Here is a 19,907-nt window from a genome sequence, read left to right as displayed (position 1 = left end):
TGCTTCATAACACTCTACTCAGGTTATTTCTGTTTCATTAGTATGTCATTTATTGCACAAAGCTTAATATTATGCTTTATTTATTTATCACACATTCCTCTGATAAAAATAGACAAATAATTTCTAGAGGGAATGGTAAGGTAAGAAAGTTTTATCTAATATTGATGACTGTTTTTCCAGGAAACCATTAGCATCTAATGCTATTACAGCTAGAATAAAAAAACAAATTTAGTGGACCCCAATAAATGCACCTTTGGGTCATGCTAGTCTTATTATTATGCACATTTTACACTGAATTTAACCATTCACTAGGAAAGCAAAATGGAAACTTTTGAGTACAAGCAATTTTTTAGCTTTTCCTTATTACTAACTCATCGTTATTGTTATTAGAATAGTAATATTAGTACACCTTTTCAAATACGCCAATTTAAAACGTTTGTAAAAACAGCCTTTTAGTTTTCTCTTTTAAAAATTGGAACATCATCTACCCCCAATTTCCTATATATATGCCTTTTAAAAATATTTTACCAGTTATTTTCCACTATCTAGAGCTTATTTTCTTTCTTCATTTTTTTAAATTAACATCTTTATTGGAGTATAATTGCTTTACAATGTTGTGTTAGTTTCTGCTGTATAACAGAGTGAATCAGCTATATGTATACATATATCCCCATAGCCCCTCCCTCTTGCGTCTCCCTCCCACCCTCCCTATCCCACCCCTCTAGGTGGTCACAAAACACTGAGCTGATCTCCCTGTGCTATGCAGCTGCTTCCCACTAGCTATCTATTTTACATTTGGTAGTGTGTATATGTCAATGCTACTCTCTCACTTCGTTCCAGCTTACCCTTCCCCCTCCTTGTGTCCTCAAGTCATTCTCTACGTCTGCATCTTTATTCCTGTCCTGTCCTGCCCCTAGGTTCTTCAGAACCAGTTTTTTTTTTTTTTTTTTTAGATTCCAGATATATGTATTAGCATACGGTATTTGTTTTTCTCTTTCTAACTTACTTCACTCTGTATGACAGTCTCTAGGTCCACGCACCTCACTACAAATAACTCAATTTCGTTTCTTTTTATGGCTGAGTAATGTTCCATTGTATATATGTGCCACATCTTCTTTATCCATTCATTTGTTGATGGACACTGAGGTTGCTTCCATGTCCTGGCTATTGTAAATAGAGCAGCAATGAACATTTTGATACATGACTCTTTTTGAATTATGGTTTTCTTAGGGTATATGCCCAGTGGTGGGATTGCTGGGTCGTATGGTAGTTCTATTTGTAGTTTTTTAAGGAACCTCCATACTGTTCTCCATAGTGGCTGTATCAAGTTACATTCCACCATCATTGCAAGACGGTTCCCTTTTCTCCACACACCCTCTCCAGCATTTATTGTTTGTAGATTTTTTGATGATGGCCATTCTGACAGGTGTGAGGTGATACCTCATTGTAGTTTTTTTTTTTTTGCGGTACTCGGGCCTCTTACTGTTGTGGCCTCTCCCATTGCAGAGCACAGGCTCTGGATGCGCAGGCTCAGCGGTCATGGCTCACGGGTCTAGCTGCTCCGTGGCACGTGGGATCTTCCTGGACTGGGGCACGAACCTGTGTCCCCTGCATCGGCAGGCGGACTCTCAACCACTGTGCCACCAGGGAAGCCCCTCATTGTAGTTTTGATTTGCATTTCTCTAATGATTGGTGATGTTGAGCATTCTTTCATGTGTTTGTCGGCGATCTGTATATCTCCTTTGGAGAAATGTCTGTTTAGGTCTTCTGCCCATTTTTGAATTGAGTTGTTTGTTTTTTTGATATTGAGCTGCATGAGCTGCTTGTAAATTTTGGAGATTAATCCTTTGTCAGTTGCTTTGTTTGCAAATATTTTCTCCCATTCTGAGGATTGTCTTTTCTTATTGTTTATGGTTTCCTTTGCTGTGTAAAAGTTTTTAAGTTTCATTAGGTCCCATTTGTTTATTTTTGGTTTGATTTACATTTCTCTAGGAGGTGGGTCAAAAAGGATATTGCTCTGATTTATGTCATAGAGTGTTCTGCCTATGTTTTCCTCTAAGAGTGTTATAGTGTCTGGTCTTACATTTAGGTCTTTAATCCATTTTGAGTTTATTTTTGTGTATGGTGTTAGAGAGTGTTCTAATTTCATTCTTTTACATGTAGCTATCCAGTTTTCCCAACACCACTTATTGAAGAGGCTGTCTTTTCTCCATTGTATATTCTTGCCTCCTTTATCAAAAATAAGGTGACCATATGTGTGGGTGTTTATCTCTGGGTTTTCTATCTTGTACCATTGATCTATATTTCTGTTTTTGTGCCAGCACCATATTGTCTTGATTACTTTAGCTTTGTAGTATAGTCTGAAGTCAGGTAGCCTGATTCCTCCAGCTCCATTTTTCATTCTCAAGATTGCTTTGGCTATATGGGGTCTTTTGTGTTTCCATACAAATTGTGAAACTTTTTGTTGTAGTTGTGTTAAAAATACCATTGGTAGTTTGATAGGGATTGCATTGAAACTGTAGATTGCTTTGGGTAGTATAATCATTTTCACAATGTTGATTCTTCCAATCCAAGAACATGGTATATCTCTCCATCTGTTTGTATCATCTTTAATTTCTTTCATCAGTGTCTTATAGTTTTCTGCATACAGGTCTTTTGTCTCCTTAGGTAGGTATATTCCTAGGTATTTTATTCTTTTTGTTGCAGTGGTAGATGGGAGTTTTCCTTAATTTCTCTTTCAGATTTTTCATTGTTAGTGTATCGGAATGCATGAGTTTTCTGTACATGAATTTTGTATCGTGCTACTTTACCAAATTCTTGATTAGCTCTAGTAGTTTTCTGGTAGCATCTTTAGGATTCTCTATGTATAGTATCATGTCATCTGCAAACAGTGACAGCTTACTTCTTTTCCGATTTGATTCCTTTTACTTCTATTTCTTCCCTGATTGCTGTGCCTAAAACTTCCAAAACCTTGTTGAATAATAGTGGTGAGAGTGGGTAAACTTGTCTTGTTCCTGATCTTATAGGAAATGGTTTCGGTTTTTCACCATTGAGAACGATGTTGGCTGTGGGTTTGTCATATATGGCCTTTATTATGTTGAGGTAGGTTCCCTCTATGCCCATTTTCTGGAGAGTTTTTATAATAAATGGGTGTTGAATTTTGTCAAAAGCTTTTTCTGCATCTATTGAGATTATCATGTGGTTTTTATGCTTCAGTTTGTTAATACGGTGTATCACATTGATTGATTTGTGTATATTGAAGAATCCTTGTGTTCCTGGAGTGAACCCCACTTGATCATGGTGTATGATCCTTTTAATTTGCTGTTGGGTTCTGTTTGCTAGTATTTTGTTGAGGATATTTGCATCTATGTTCATCAGTGATATTGGCCTGTAGTTTTCCATCTTGTTTAATGTGTCATTTAAAGCTTGTGTTTCCTTGTTGATTTTTATTTTGGATGATATGTCCATTGGTGAAAGTGGGGTATTAAAGTCCCATATTATTTCTGTGTTACTGTCGATTTCCACTTTTATGGTTTTTGGCATTTGCCTTATGTATTGAGGTGCTCCACTGTTGGGTGCATAAATATTTACAATTGTTATATCTTCTTCTTGGATCGATCCCTTGATCATTATGTAGTGTCCTTTTTTGTCTCTTATAATAGTCTTTATTTTAAAGTCTGTTTTGTCTGATATGAGAAGTGCTACTCCAGCTTTCTTTTGATCTCCATTTGCATGGAGTATCTTTTTCCATCCCCTCACTTTCAGTCTGTATGTGTCCCTAGGTCTAAAGTGAGTCTTTTGTAGACAGCATATATATGGGTCTTGTTTTTGTATCCATTCAGCCAGTCTGTGTATTTTGGTTGGAGCATTTAATCCATTTACATTTAAGGTAATTATTGATATGTATGTTCCTGTTACCATTTTCTTAATTGTTTTGTTTTTGTAGGTCTTTTCCTTCTATTGTGTTTCCTCCCTAGAGAAGTTCTTTTAGCATTTATTATAAAGTTGGTTTGGTGGTGCTGAATTCTCTTAACTTTTGCTTGTCCGTAAAGGTTTTAATTTCTCTGTCAAATCTGAATGAGATCCTTGCTGGGTAAAGTAATCTTGTTTGTAGGATTTTCCCTTTCATCACTTTAAATATGTCCTGCCACTCCCTTCTGGCTTGCAGAGTTTCTGCTGAAAGGTCAGCTGTTAACCTTATGGGGATTCCCTTGTATGTTATTTGTTGCTTTTCCCTTGCTGCTTTCAATATTTTTTCTTTGTATTGAATTTTTGATAGTGTAATTAATATGTGTCTTGGAGGGTTTCTCCTTGGATTTATGCTGTATGGGACTCTCTGTGCTTCCTGGACTTGATTGACTATTTCCTTTCCCACGTTAGGGAAGTTTTCAACTATAATCTCTTCAAATATATCCTCCGTCCCTTTATTTTGCTCTTCTTCTTCTGGGACCCCTATAATTTGAATGTTGGTGCCTTTAATGTTGTCCCAGAGGCTGTCCTCATTTCTTTTCATTCTCTTTTCTTTATTCTGCTCTGCGGTAGTTATTTCCACTATTTTATCTTCCTGGTCACTTATCTGTTCTGCCTCAGTTATTCTGCTATTGATTCCTGGTAGAGAATTTTTAATTTCATTTATTTTTTTGTTTATCATTGTTTGTCAGCTCTCTAGTTCTTCTAGGTCCTTTTAAACGTTTCTTGTATTTTCTCCATTCTATTTCCAAGATTTTGGATCATCTTTACTATCATTACTCTGAATTCTTTTTCAGGTAGACTGCTTATTTCCTCTTCAGTCGTTTGGTTTGGTGGGTTTTTATCTTGCTCCTGCATCTGCTTCACATTTCTTTGTCTTCTCATTTTGTTTAACTTACCGTGTTTGGGGTCTCCTTTTCACAGGCTGCAGGTTCGTAGTTCCTGTTGTTTTTGTCATCTGCCCCCGTTGGCTAAGGTTGTTTCAGTGGTTTGTGTAGGCTTCCTGGTGGAGGGGACTGGTGCCTGTGTTCCTGTGGGTCGGGCTGGGTCTTGTCTTACTGGTGGGCAGGGCCGTGTCCAGTGGTGTTTTTTGGTGTGTCTGTGACCTTATTATGAATTTAGGCAGCCTCTCTCCTAATGGGTGGGCTTGTGTTCCTGTCTTGCTAGTTGTTTGGCATGGGGCGTCCAGCTCTGGAGCTTGCTGGCTTTGGGTGGAGCGGGGTCTTAGCTTTGAGACAGGGATGTCTGGGAGAGCTCTCACCGGTTGATATTATGTGGGGCGAGAGGTCTCTGGTGGACCAGTGTCCTGAATTCTGTTCTCCCACCTCAGAGGCTCAGGCCTGATCCCTGGCTGGAACACCAGTACCCTGTCAGCCACGTGGTAATCATTCTTTCCAGTGGTGGACCAACAGTGAGACAGGGAGAGTGGTTTGTCCAAGCTAAAATCCAGCTGGAGGAGGTCATGGAGAGGACATAACGGCTGGTTGAACAGAGAGGTGGACGCAGGCAATTCCGTGACTTGACTATTGGGTTAGTGGAGGCGCCTTCCCCACAGCAACATTTGTTATTTTGACCATTTCTGTGAGCCATCCAAAATGTTCGAGAAATATAATAACTTGTAGTTTTGCTAATATAATGCACAGATTTGAATTTCAAGCCTTGAAGCTGGTGTGCTTGACTAAGTCAGTAAACTAAATAGTTAGTGGGAAGGTGAGCAATGGAAAACAGGAAAAAAGAGATGGAAAACCTGTCTACACAATACTAATTTTAGCTCTGATAAGAGAAGGGAAGGAGTGGATGGGGCACCTCTGCTGCTTACCTCCTCCTCCATTATAGGAAGAGTGGTTAATGTTGGGCAGTGTTTGGAAGCAGAGATAAGAGCAATCAAGACTTAGGTATAGGCTATAGGTTCAGCTGCAGATGGCTGAGAGTGAAAATGGCAGGCTTGGTGGCTGAAAAGATGTTGGTGAGAGAAGGGCCAGTAGCAGGATGTAATCCCAATGCCTTTCTGTAAGAAGAGAGTCAGGGGCTTTAAAAAATTGATTGGAGAATGTCTAGAACATTAGCCTCTGTATCTCTTTGATGTTCTGTTCTCTGATTTTTGCATTTAAATGGACAGTTAAAATTTTCAGTTATACCTTACTACTTTTAAAGGAGAAATTACATACCCTAGTGCTGTTCTTCAATTTAAGAGTTTGCTATGGTCTCTGGATGGTTCCATTTAGAATTTCAAGGGCCTATTTTATGTTAGTTATTTGCCATAAATATTGAACAGCAATAATGAGTGCATGCATTTAACTTAATTATCTGAGTTGATTAAATTATCAATATAAAACAAAACACACCATTAAATTCTTTCAAATTCCAGTTCACATAGTGTCAGGGTAATGCAGAATTACTAAAAGCAAAGGTTCATGTCACACAAAATGGGTTTGACTTCAAACTCCACTACTTACTAGCTGTGTGACCTGGGACATGTTACTTAACTTCTTTGTGCCTCAGTTTCATAACCTGTAAAACAGGTATGATAATAATATGTATCTTGGAAATAATGTATGAGATAATGCCCGTAATGTGCTTATTTTATTAGTGCAATGCTGGAGATACACCAAGTGCTCAATAAATGTTATTTATTATTGTATTATACTAAACCCCATGTGACTTACATATATGAGCCTATAGCTACCTAGCTCAACCCTTATGTAACATGTCTGTTGCTGTTGAGCTCCTGTCTCTGCAGTGCAGTTTTTTGAGTTTTATTTCTAATAATATAAGGGCAGAATACCTGGTATCATATAGTCTTATAATGCCAAATATTTACAATTTGGCAAATTGAAAGTAATTCAGAAAGTCTTGATGGTCCAACACCTGTGACTAGCAGATTTGTTATGATTAGTTTTGTAGAGCATTGGTGGCGAGATTTGTTAAGTTGGCGATTCCTCAAGACATGGAAGAAAAGGAAGAAGAAAAGCCAAAAGTAAATTACTCTGGCATCAAGCTAACAATTATATAACAAAATTTGTTGAATTTGCTTGGTCCCGTAGTCATTAGATTGCTGCAGAAGAGGTAACCCACAGAGCATTCTGAATAATTTATGTCAGGAAAAAAAAGTAACACTTATGAGCAGAAACTCAGAGATTTAAGAGAGCATCAAAGATCTCTGTGATCCTCAAATCCTCAGTTGCTTTAATTTCAACTACTATTCTAGATTGGGATGATGATATTGAAGATAAGCTTGGTGTAGGTTGCTAAAGATGCTCTAAGGTAGTATTATCTGATTAGTAGCGTGGTTAAAGAATGTATAGCAATTTTAAGTGAATGGTTTAAAAACATTTTCACCAATACAGTAATTTATTTAAATTTCATTTAGTGAAAAATTTTTCTTACGGTAATACCAGCCTGTTATAAATGAAAAGTTATGCTTTTCGAAACGTCATACTCTAATGGTCTAGAGCAGTGAAAGATTATTTATTTAAAATGTTTTTTTTTTTTTTTTTTTTTTTTTTTACCCATTGGTTACTGGTTCCTGACTGGGCCAAGGAAGAATTTCAGGGAGGAGGGTAAAGAATGGCCGAGCAGCCCTGATACAGGGCTTACCTGTTCCTTCAATGTTAGACAAACATAATAATGGGAAAGTATTTATTTCAGACCATTTTCCACTCACATATGTTTCTAGAACTGGGTTTCATGCCTTCTTTTTTGAAAGGTTTTAAAATTTCTTTTTCATTTTGATGATCTTTAAAATCTATTTAAGCATGATCAGGGTATTCTATTAGATCAGACACCAAATAGTGGTAAGGGAAGAAAATTTTAGCAGTTTCTTTTTTTTAATCTATAAAAGAATGAAGTTGTGCTTCACTAATATTTATTATATATATTTGAAATAGCAAATACATATGACTTACAAATTAGTAGATATATATATATATATACATGTGTGTCCTCACATTTTTTTAACTAACAGGAGTGAGTATATGATTTAAACAGTGTGGAAACTACTTATATAAATAACCACTGTATTTGTTTCAAACCCAGTTTGAACTTTATACAGTTTCAGCGCTCACCTTTTGGTTTTGTGCTGAGAGAAGGCCATACCATATGCTTTGTTGTGTGATGTAGGTTTTGCTGGGCCTTGAGTAAAGTGTGAGAGTTGAGTCATCACACATGGTAGTATAGGATTGCCAAACTGTAAGAATATCATATTCTTCTATCAATTTGAGGGATTTTTGTCTTAATTTTAATAAGATAACAAAGCAACTTGCTTTCGTTATTTATAGGAATGTAGTAGTGTGTCTTCAATGTAGCTTTTTTTTGTCTTGATTCTAGCAGTGATTGTTTGATACCCACTCAGTGAAGACTTAAATAACTGCTGTGATGTTAACCTGATATTCAGGTGAAAAAGGCACTTTAAGGAGATAACAAGTTAGATCTCACGATAACTGGTGTCCAAAGAGTGTTTGTTGGCAAAAGCCTTAGTTAAATGTAAGATCTGATTATCCTGAACAGTAAACAAAGCATGGAAATTATGAATGGCATTTTGTGCAACATACTTTTGTGAACAGATATATTCTATATCATAAAATTATATAGTAGTGTGGATGTCAAAATATAGAAAAAATTGAAGTGTAGAACCAGACCTGAAGTTAACCCCTTTCTCCTGTTAAATACAACAGCAGTCATTTAATTTCAGCAAAGTAACATCATCCTTCAGATGGAATTAATGTTCTTAGAATATTATTAGTTTAGTAGTTTTATTAGAATCTACTTTATAATTTTGTATTTATTTTTAGTTTTGTAAGAAATATAAGCCTAAGGAGTTTATTTTCATGTATATATTTAAGTATCATTTTACAAATAATTTTATGCTTGGGCCAGGTGAAAGGGGTTTTTTTCTCCAGAAAAGAGTTCTGAACTTTCAGAAACAGTGCATTAGAATATGTGGTTGAATTTCTAAACCTTTGGAAATTCAGTCTGTTTTCTGTCCTGTTTTTTATTTATTATCTACAGATATAATTAAAAATTTAAAAAAATTTTTTTAAATTTTTAAAAAAAATTTTTTAAATTAAAAAAATTTTTTTTTTTTTTGCGGTACGCGGGCCTCTCACTGTTGTGGCCTCTCCCGTTGCGGAGCCCAGGCTCCGGATGTGCAGGCTCAGCGGCCATGGCTCATGGGCGCAGCCGCTCCGCGGCATGTGGGATCTTCCCGGACCGGGGCACGAACCCGTGCCCCCTGCATCGGCAGGCGGACTCTCAACCACTGCGCCACCAGGGAAGCCCTATAATGAATTTTTTTATGATATATTGATTATGTTAACCAAAGGTTATAGTGTTGATTGAATTTATAATTTTAAGCTGAATTGACTACTTCTTTATGAAATTGACATTATATAGATATTAAGTAATCATTTCATTTCAAGGAACGAAATTAACCTTCAACCAAAAACATGACCTAAAGGAATATTTTTATTTTTATATTGAGATTTATAGGTCAGTTCATTCTTGTTTAATAGTGGCTTATAACAGAAAAGATATGATTGATAATAACAATATAAATCATTTTAAGTTATTAAAATGAGAAGATATATTTTCCATTTTAAGAGGAATGACTTTCATCATTCTGTGAGTATGAATCAGTAACAGCTGAAGATCTGATCTTTGAATGTGGCAGTGTTGGAACCCTTTCAAAATAGAAACCTAGCCAATTTTCAAGAAAAATCACAGTGTTTCAGTTCTGAACTTTAATGTATTTGGACCATATGCGGCAGAACATTTTCTTCTTGCTATCTCTTGCCAAACTAATTACATATGCCACATTAATTTTTCCCTTATGTTTGGGAAGCTCAAGTATATTGTAGAATAAAGAATTGCCTGATTCATGTTCACCAGTTTTAATGGAAAGATCAAGATGAGAAGCATTTAATTAAAGAGAGACTTTGTAATTTTCTCTCAAAGAAAATAAAAGCAAAAATGAAAATGTTTCATTCACTCAATGAATGTTTATTGAATACCTACTATATGCCAAGCTGTATTACTAAGCCTGAGTGATACAGTGGTGAACAGGACAGATAAAAGCCCCTGCCCTCAGAGAGATGCTCATATTCTAATGGGAGGGGGTAGTGGGAGAAGATGGGGATTTCAGATTCGTAAATGACCTATAGGAAAGAAAACTTGAAGTGAGAATAGAGTACCTTAGCTGAAATTTGAATGATATGAAGATTTGGGAGGAGAGAAGTCTAAATTTGGTCAGTAGCCCCTGAATTGGGAAAGGCTTGGCATATTCCTGGAACAGTATGGAAGTAGCATCCGTGAACATGGGTGCTAGGGGCTGAAGTTAGAGAGACAGACAGAGACCACATTGAGCCTTTTAGACCATGTAAGGAATTTGTTTTCCTCTAATTATAATGGGGAGTTCTTGAACGGTTTTAAGTGAGAAAGTTTAGTGATTTGACTTGTTTAAGGAAGGTCACTCTGGTGGCTATAAGGGGAATGAACCATGGGAGGGTGAGAGTGGAAGTGGGAAGCCAGGTGGGAGCTAATCCAGCACCTAGTCCAGCATCATCTAGAGATGATGGTGGCTGGTGTCAGGGAGATGGAGTGGAGCCAGTGAAGAATGACTGCATTGGAGATGTGTTCCTGTGGTACAGTGATTACACTTGCTGATGGATTGCATGTTTTCATACTTAAGCATTTGAGATTCTGAAAAGTAGATTCTTTGGAATATCATAGTTTAACTCAGTAAGTCTTGAGAGTTTCAAATATTATTAAAATTGAAAAAAATGTTTTGGGAGGACAGTGTAGCTCCTTCATCTTAACTTCCTTTTGCTATATGGCATAAAGTATACTCTGTTGGGAAAAAAAATTAAGTTAGTTAATTTCAAGTTCTGAGGATAAGTTCATGACAGATTGTTCTAATTTCTCGACTTTAAAACTTATACTAGGGCTTCCCTGGTGGCGCAGTGGTTGAGAGTCCGCCTGCCGATGCAGGGGACACGGGTTCGTGCCCCGGTCCGGGAAGATCCCACATGCCGCGGAGCAGCTGGGCCCATGAGCCATGGCCGCTGAGCCTGCGCATCCGGAGCCTGTGCTCCGCAGCGGGAGAGGCCACAACAGAAAGAGGCCCGTGTACCGCCAAAAAAAAAAAAACTTATACTACATAAAGATATGAAAAAAATAATTAAAGCTCTTTTAAATATGTCCTCAATAATTATTTTGAGTTAATTTTAATAAAGAATGAAGATAATTACCATATTATATAAATAGAATATATTTGTTTTTACCTTTCTGGTTTTATTTAATAGTACACTATATTTACTGAAATTTTTTTTTCCTAGTCACATTGTTCTGATGCTTGCAGATGATATGGCATGCAACCCTAGAAATCCTAAACCAGCTACAGTGTTTAGTCACAAGAATATGGAATTAAATGTATATGGAGATGATGTGGAAGTGGATTATAGAAGTTATGAGGTAAATTGTTTAGTTTAGCAACATTTTTGAAATATTTTCACTTTTAAGCTTTAAAATAGTGGTAGAATAAAATAATCTTATTCTTTTTCTTTAAACTTTGTACATGATTGTCACTGAAACCTTGCTATAATTCTGTTTCTGGAGTTCATATTAAGGAAACAATATATGAGTAAAACTATAACAGCATGAATATTTCATATATGTATCTAGGATAGAACAACTTTATCTTGGCTTCTATATTAGAGTATTTTATTGATGTTTAATGTATCAACATTCTTTTATAGTAAGTATATTCTTTGTTTTTCATATTTGATCTAAAATTTCAAGTTTTATATTTTTAGTAAGTATATTGTGAAAATACTAAAGTGACTAACACTACTTAGAGGTAATCACTTTTAATATGCTTCCAGTGTTTTTAGCATGTATGATTAAAAATAAAAATGTAAATTTGGAAAAATGGCATTATACTATATTTTCTCCCTTTGAAACTTCATTTTAAATTTAATAAATTGTATGTTTAAAATTTGAAGTCTTCCTTGATGAAGTCTTCCTCAATAATCCTTCCCCTTTTACCAAGTTTACCAAAAGTAAGACACAATTTCCCATGTTCCCAGACCTGTTTTGAAGCAATTTAAAAAGAATATCTTTTCCCAGGCTGTAAGCTGCTTGAGAACATGACCTGTATCTTACACCTAGAGAGTTCCTGTAACCTTCTGAAGGCACTCAAAAATGTTTGTTCAACAGTTAAATGTTTATGAATGTTGGATTTTTTCTTGTTTATTTAGTCATTATAAAATGTAGACCAAATACTTCCCTTCCTTGTTAGCCAACAAGAAGTCCTGTTAAAGAAAAACACTTAGCATTTTGCTGTCTTCTGGGAAAAATGTAAACCAAATAGCTTACACACACACACACACGCACACACACACACACACACACACACACACACTTACATACTCATGATCTAGGGAAAAGTCAAACAAGAAAGCTGGATTGATTTTCTGCCTTTTAAATATAGATCTGTGTAGTATAACTTCAAATTAGCATTATACTCCCAAGACCTTAAATATCTTTCAAAGAATCCCAGATGTCCAGAAATTCCTGGTTGGGAAATCTGGTTTACAGTGTTAGAATTTTTTACATGTTAAAGATACCCCTAGGGCTTCCCTGGTGGCGCAGTGGTTGAGAGTCCGCCTGCTGATGCAGGGGACACGGGTTCGTGCCCCGGTCCGGTCCGGGAGGATCCCGCATTCCGCGGAGCGGCTGGGCCCGTGAGCCATGGCTGCTGAGCCTGCGCGTCTGGAGCCTGTGCTCCGCAACGGGAGAGGCCACAAGAGTGAGAGGCCCGCGTACCGCAAAAACAAAATAAAAAACAAAGATACCCCTAATGAAATTTAAGTAACAAAATGCATTAAAAAATCAAAGATGCATAATTTGGGAATTATTTATGGATCTATCCTTATGGTTTTATTTTTATAATTTATTATGGACCTGTTTTTCACTGTTAATCTAGAATTGACTAAGTAGTTGCACATATTAATTACAATGGTTATAATGTTGTTGAATTTATTTATGTTTCTATATCTTGTTTCTTCCCAAAGAATTGCCTGTGAAGACAGACTGATAATCTTTAAGTTTTTGGCAATATTTTGTATAGTATTTGAATTTTTAAATGTATAATTAACCTATTTTTCCCCAAGGTAGTTTTTATTTGTTAGTTTTTAGTATTTTTTAAAAAATGGAAACAAAGTTAGTTTGAGGTATACATTTAAATGAATATATTTTAATTGAGTTATATTTCTCTTCAGGTTTTATTTTCAGTTTATGCTGAGTAATACATAGAGAAAGAAGAAGGAATATTTTTGAAAGTAAAAAACAATTATCAGGTTTCCCTCAATTCTATTTCATCTGATTTTTCACTTATTTTTCAGGTAACTGTGGAAAATTTTTTACGGGTATTAACTGGGAGGATTCCATCTAGTACGCCTCGGTCAAAACGTCTTCTTTCTGATGATAGGAGTAATATTCTTATTTATATGACAGGTAATTTCATAATTTAGATATTTAATGATAGCATATGTTGCAACTCTTTTCAAAAAGGAATTTGTGTGGAAAGAAATTTAAACATCTTAAATTATTTTGGTTCAAGTAGTTTGATAGTTTGTTATGAAGTTCTCTTTTCTCATAATGTATAAAAACTTGAAATGATATTTTAGAACAGTGTATTACTCACCAACTGATGATAAAACAGGTGCAGAATGATTCTTAGATGTCATACAGCAAGACAGTGACCCCCTACTTAGTGGTCTTCTTTTCTTTATCATGTTGCATTTATTTACAGCTTTTAAAATACAATCAATTTATAAACTTTCTAAATTAACCCAGCAAGTTAATGAAGTCAGAAAAATTTTCATTTTAGTTTATCTGACATTTACAAGAAATTTTAAAGTTTTTGTGACAAATAGGATGAAGTACAGTCTTGTAGCTTGGCTTTATTTGATGTACTAAACAAAAGGTTTTACAACATTTTTTCTGAGTCTGTTGATCCTCTTTCAGGATAGCTCCAGGTATGGGAGAAATTCCAGTATCTAAGAAAGAATTGGCAAACCCTGGCCCATGGAAGGGCTACTGTTTTGGAAGTAAAGTTTTATTAGAACATAGTTGTAACCATTTGTTTTGTGTATTGTCTGTGGCTGCTTTTACGTTACAGTGGTAGAGAGTCCAGGAGTTGCAACAGAGACCATATGGCTCACAAGTCTAAAACATTTACCACATGGCCCTTTACAGAAAAAGCTTGCCAACCCGTGTAAGAGAACGGGAAGGTTGATAATTATGATAATATGATAATAAAAACGGTAATAGCTAATATTTATTGAGGCTTACTATACATCACACAGTATTCTTAATCATTGTGTATATTAGTTCATTTCATCCTCACAACAATCTAAAGATTTAGGTGCCGATTTTCAGGGCTGTCATATATGGTTGTGTGGGTTGTGCACTGCATATAAGTGTCTGGCTCGGGTGGTGAGTGGGAGCTGAGATCTAGTATATGTTTACATTTACTCAGCTGTGTGCCCTGCTATAAAGTTGTGTCTAATGGGAGAGAGAAATATTCTTCTTCCCTTAACCCACCCTAAGGCATAGCCACTAACCACTTTTGAGCTTACAGGACTGCTTATATTCAGTGGGAGCACTGAAACACACAGATTTTTCTACTTTGTTACCCAGTGGGAAGTACCTTTTGAAAATCTGCACAAAGGACATATATAGACACGCTAATGATGACCTTACTGATACATTTCTTACTTTACATCTGAGGAAACTGAGGCATAGAAAGGTTAAGTTACTTGCCTAAAATAACACAGTCATTAAGTAGTAAAGCTAGTGTTTGTATCCAGGCAGACTGGCTCTATCATGCATTCTAAATGTCATAATCTTCTGGTCAACTCTCATGGGACAGTGGTTGATGATTGTGAAAACATCAAGTTTTAGGTGAGAACTACATTTCCTATTGATATAGCATTTCAAGTATATACTGTGAATAGTGCTAGCTTACCATGGGACTAGCTAGTGTCTTCAACTCCTTTCTCACCCAAAATGTTTGCCTGGTATTTGAGAAATTTTTATCTATGGAAACTCATTTCTGACATAATAATGGAGCCAGTGAAAAAAGTATAAATGTGTTTTTCTAAAACTGAATGATAGAAAATCTTTTTTTTTTTTTTTTTTTTTTTTTAGAAAATCTTTTAAATATATATTATATCTACTATTTTGTACATAGTCTATCATTATTCTCTTTAATTGGTATAGCAGAAAATTAAATTTATTTGTTTTTACAGTACTTTTTATTTTAGAGTATAAAATAACAAGTGATATTAAAATATTGCCATGAATGAAGTGAATGTTTATATCTGGATGTGTGCAGTTTGCATTAAAAACAGTGTCTGTTTGATCTTTCTGACTCTTCCTATAAGGACATGGTGGAAACGGTTTCTTGAAATTTCAAGATTCTGAAGAAATTACCAACATAGAACTTGCAGATGCTTTTGAACAAATGTGGCAAAAAAGACGGTAATTGACAAATGACTACTTTTCATAAGATAAATTAGTACCTAATTTTTCCATGGTTAGTAGATTTATAAATCTTATGAGATCTAAACTTATTTTAATAAGTTATTTCTTCTACTCTAGATTTATGTTTGTTATTTCTATTGAACTGAACTATTTTTTTTTTTTAGAAATTGTACATTGTAGCAGTAGTTTTATTATATTTTACAGAAGTATGAACTGAATTCTTTTTAGAAGAAAAATTTGGGTTTCTTAAAGAGCATGGAAAGAAATTCACCTGTTAAGATCATGTCTCTTGTTATTGCTCATCCTGTTTGGAGGAAATAAGAATCCCACCAACCACGTTCCCCATTATTTAGGGGCATTGTGAACATATATTTATTTTTCATCTTGTACTTATTCTTTTTGTACAATCTTGGGCCCTCCAAGTGATAGGAATACATTATTTCTTCTTTGGAAAAAAGATGCTGAAATTAGGATTAGTATAAAATTTGTAGCAACTCACATTAAGGATGATATATTGTTAGTAATCTGTGGTAAGCACCCTTTTAGTTGAAAGTTGTCATATGAACTTAAGTGAATTTAAAGTAGCGATTGAACTGCTTTTAAATTAATTACCCTCAATAAATACTTATTGCTTACCTTCTGAGCATGTGGCACAGAGGGGAATATGATGCTTATTGTGCCTTCAAAGTTTTTAAAATCTAGTAGAAAAGAGAAATGTGTACACAACTCTGCTACAAATTAAATATTCTAAATTCTGAATTATAGGCATAAGGAGAATGTATAGAAGTGTTGAAGAGGAAGCTTTTGCTTGGTACTGGTTTTATCTTATTCATAGCTTACATTTATTGAAGGTATCCTAGGTGCTGGGCACTGTTATATAATGTGTTGTTCTGTTTAATTTTAGTAACACCATGAGGCAGATATTGTTATTATTCCCATTTTTACAAATGTGTAAATTGAGGCACAGATAGATTAAATAACTTGCCAAACTTTATACAGCTCATAAGTGCCAGTACTAGAATTCACATCCAAGTGGGCCTGTTCCAGAGCTTACTCTCTTAATTGTTTTACTGTACTGCCTCTCATAACCTTAGATGTTTATGATCCCCAGGGGTGTCCACAGATTTTTGTCTCAGAACAAATGTGTCATATTAATCGTGCCTTCTATCCCTTGCTTAGATAATATTAAGATTCCATGCTTTCTTTTTTAGGTGTAGTGTTAGCTGTTTACTTAGATCCAATGTCTGAGAGAAACCTCTGAGAAAATGTTATTTGCTCCCTGTTTTCACCTTCACCAACTAGGCAGCTTAAATATAGAGCTGATTTTGTTATTCTTTCACTTTAAAAAAGCCTTTAATGGCTTCTTCAAACTTACAGGTTAAGATCCAAACTTTGTACAGGATACTTTACAGGTTGACCCTGCCTTACCGTTTTGAAATGAATTTCTCTCCATTTTACCAAATTAACTCTAAATCCAAGCTACATGATACAATTCCTTTTTCCTAAACATTTATACTTTTTTACATTTAGATGCCTTAATATAGGCTTTTTCCTCTGCTGGAATGTGCTATTCCTCTCTTTGTTAAATAATATAACACTCACCCCTCACTGCCCTTGTCAGACATCACCTTTCCCTGACCTGCCTTTCCTTACAGTTTCCTCTGTTTCTTTCTCAGTGCTCTTGGAGCACTTTGACTTTGTTAGACTCTAAGCTCTGTGAGGGCAAGGACTATTGTATCCCCAGCTTAGTGTCAGGCACATTGTAGGCCTTCAATAAAATTTGTAACACTCATCACATTCTGATTTAGTTATATGTTTATGTGTCTGTCTTCCAGTTAGATTTTAAGATCTTTGAGTATGGTGACTAAGTCATATATATATTTTTTCTGAATCTAGCTCAGTTTCTAGGACTGTGTGGGTGCCAGATAATGTTTTTTTGAATTGAACATGTGTTTGAATTCTGAATCTTCTGGCATAGATAAGGGAGGGGGAAGAAGTTGGGGCAGCCACTTTATGGCACAACTACTGCACTCTATTGAGGTGGTTCCCCTGGACAGGTTATACCTTTAATATTTCTAATATTAAATTTGTATTGGGAATTCTATCAAAAAATCTCAAATTTTTAGCTAATGAAATGACTAAGATATGACTTAAACATCTTAGGGAAGTATTGTAAAATGTTAATGTATGTTTAACAGCATGATTCATGTCAAAGATATTATCACTTTTCTTTCAGCTACAATGAGCTATTGTTTATTATTGATACTTGTCAAGGAGCATCCATGTATGAGAGATTTTATTCTCCTAACATAATGGCTTTAGCTAGTAGCCAAGTGGGAGAAGATTCACTCTCGGTAAGTGCATTTTTTCTTTCCCGTTTGTAAATGGCATTATCTTTGGAATGTGTAGCTATTTCTAGGATCGCTTATATACTTTATAAATATATCTGTTATTTCTTATTCTTAGAATTCTTTATATCTTAGAAGGAAATTTTGATTATATTTAAAATATTTTGTTGTAATGTGATGATCCTATCTATTAGACATACACTTTTTTTTCCTTTGCTTTTTTTTATAGCATCAACCTGATCCTGCAATTGGAGTCCATCTTATGGATAGATACACATTTTATGTCTTAGAATTTTTGGAGGAAATTAATCCAGCTAGCCAGACTAATATGAATGATCTTGTAAGTATTTGCTTGATTTGATTATAGCACAATAGCTATGCTAACCTTAATGTAATAAGTGAAGTCTGTTATTCCTCGATTTCTAGGGTACTCTTCCATATGCTGAATGGTGGCCTTTTAAAGTGTTTTGAATCTCCCATTACAGTAGTATCTCTTTCTTTACTACAAGAGGCCTAAAACCTTAGCCTAGTTAACTTGCTATTCCTTGAGGTATTTTGCTATTGTCATTCATTTGCTCATGTTTTTTTTTCCCTACCAGAAATCTCCTTTTTTAGATTCACATATTGAAATTCTACCTATTCTTTGGGAGTCAAATCAGATCCTACCTCCTCCAGGAGATCTTCTCATAGTCTTGTTGGAATTTATGTAAAATAAGTAAAGCTACTCAGAGATTTATTTCTTTTTTTTTTTATGCCATTTGTCACAGTCTGTCTTTTTTTGGACTTACTAATTGAGTGTAAATGTTTTTCTCACTTAATGGGAAGTTCTTGAAGGAGAGAGGCCTCCTCTTACATATTTTTGTGCACCCTACAACTTCTAGTACCATGTTTTGATGTGGCCTGTTGAATTTAGTTCAACTTTTTTTCCTGAATTTTCTGCACTGATTGTCTCTTTTAAAATAAATCTACTTTGAAGTTGCTATCAAAAGTAAGCATAATAAAAAGCTTGAAATAGCAGTTCTAGACTGGATAATTACTTTGAATTAATGACTTTCATTCTTTTTTCATTAATTTATATCTTAATTCATTCACAAATATTTCTTGGGTTTTTGCTAAGTGACAGGCACTGGCTGTACTCTAGAGATAGAGGCAGATACTGTCCCTGCTTTCATGGAGCTTTGGAATGAATGGGAGCCTGAGTAGATAGGGTTCTGGGCTCTAGTATTTCATAAACCAAGCAGCTTTGTATTGATCTCTTTTATTATATAGAAACCTTTCAGGTAGATTTCTATTTATTAAAGAGGTTCAACTCTAAAATTCTGAAAACCACTGCTTTAAGCTATCAATTTGATAACATCAAACTACATACTACATTTTGAAGTTTTGAAAGGGAATAACTGCCAACTAGGAATTCTGTAAACTGCAGGATTATCATTCAGAATTGAAGGAGAGATTAGGAGTTTTCCAGATAAGCAAAACTAAAAGAGTTCATCACAATTTTACAAGAAATGTTAAACGGACTTCTCTAAGCTAGAAAGAAAAGATACTAATCAATAGTAAGATAACATGTTAAATTAAAAATCTCACTGAAAAAGGTAAATAAAAAGGTAGTGGGTTAATCATTTATAAAGTCAGTACAAAGGGTAAAAGACAAAAGTCATAAAATTAATTAAAAATACAATATGTAGTTAAGGGATATATAAAATGAATAGATGTAAAATATGTTATCAAAAATGTGTTGGGGAAGTAAAATATAAAGCTTCGGAATGTGTTCAAAATTAAGTTACTATAAACTTAAAGGAGATCGTTATATATGTAGGATGTTATGTGTGACCTATGGTAACCACAAACAAAAAACCTTTAGTAAATACACAAAAGTAAATGAAAAAGGAATTTAAAATAACTGTAAAGAAAACAGTCAAACAACAAGGGAAGAAAGAAAGAGAAGAATAAAGGAACAGGGATGAACTACAGAAACAGTGAGAAAACAATTAACAAAATGGCAGTAAGTAAATACCTAACAATAATTACTATAAATGCAAATGG

At 34.9% G+C, this 19,907-nt stretch overlaps 1 protein-coding gene across 1 annotated transcript in view; it reads left to right on the top strand.

Annotated features, from left to right (window-relative positions):
* Nucleotides 1–19,907, top strand: part of PIGK (phosphatidylinositol glycan anchor biosynthesis class K) — a 141,278-nt gene that overhangs the window by 27,956 nt on the left and 93,415 nt on the right. The window contains exons 4-8 of the mRNA XM_032605375.1: nt 11,301–11,436; nt 13,368–13,479; nt 15,414–15,510; nt 17,750–17,867; nt 18,091–18,201. Of these exons, the coding sequence (XP_032461266.1) occupies nt 11,301–11,436; nt 13,368–13,479; nt 15,414–15,510; nt 17,750–17,867; nt 18,091–18,201 (574 nt within the window). The remainder of the gene's footprint in view (nt 1–11,300; nt 11,437–13,367; nt 13,480–15,413; nt 15,511–17,749; nt 17,868–18,090; nt 18,202–19,907) is intronic.

Source organism: Phocoena sinus, chromosome 1, assembly GCF_008692025.1.
Source record: "Phocoena sinus isolate mPhoSin1 chromosome 1, mPhoSin1.pri, whole genome shotgun sequence".
Classification (NCBI taxonomy): domain Eukaryota; kingdom Metazoa; phylum Chordata; class Mammalia; order Artiodactyla; family Phocoenidae; genus Phocoena; species Phocoena sinus.
Note: the sequence above shows the minus strand (reverse complement) of the source record. Positions and strands in the feature narration are given on the sequence as shown.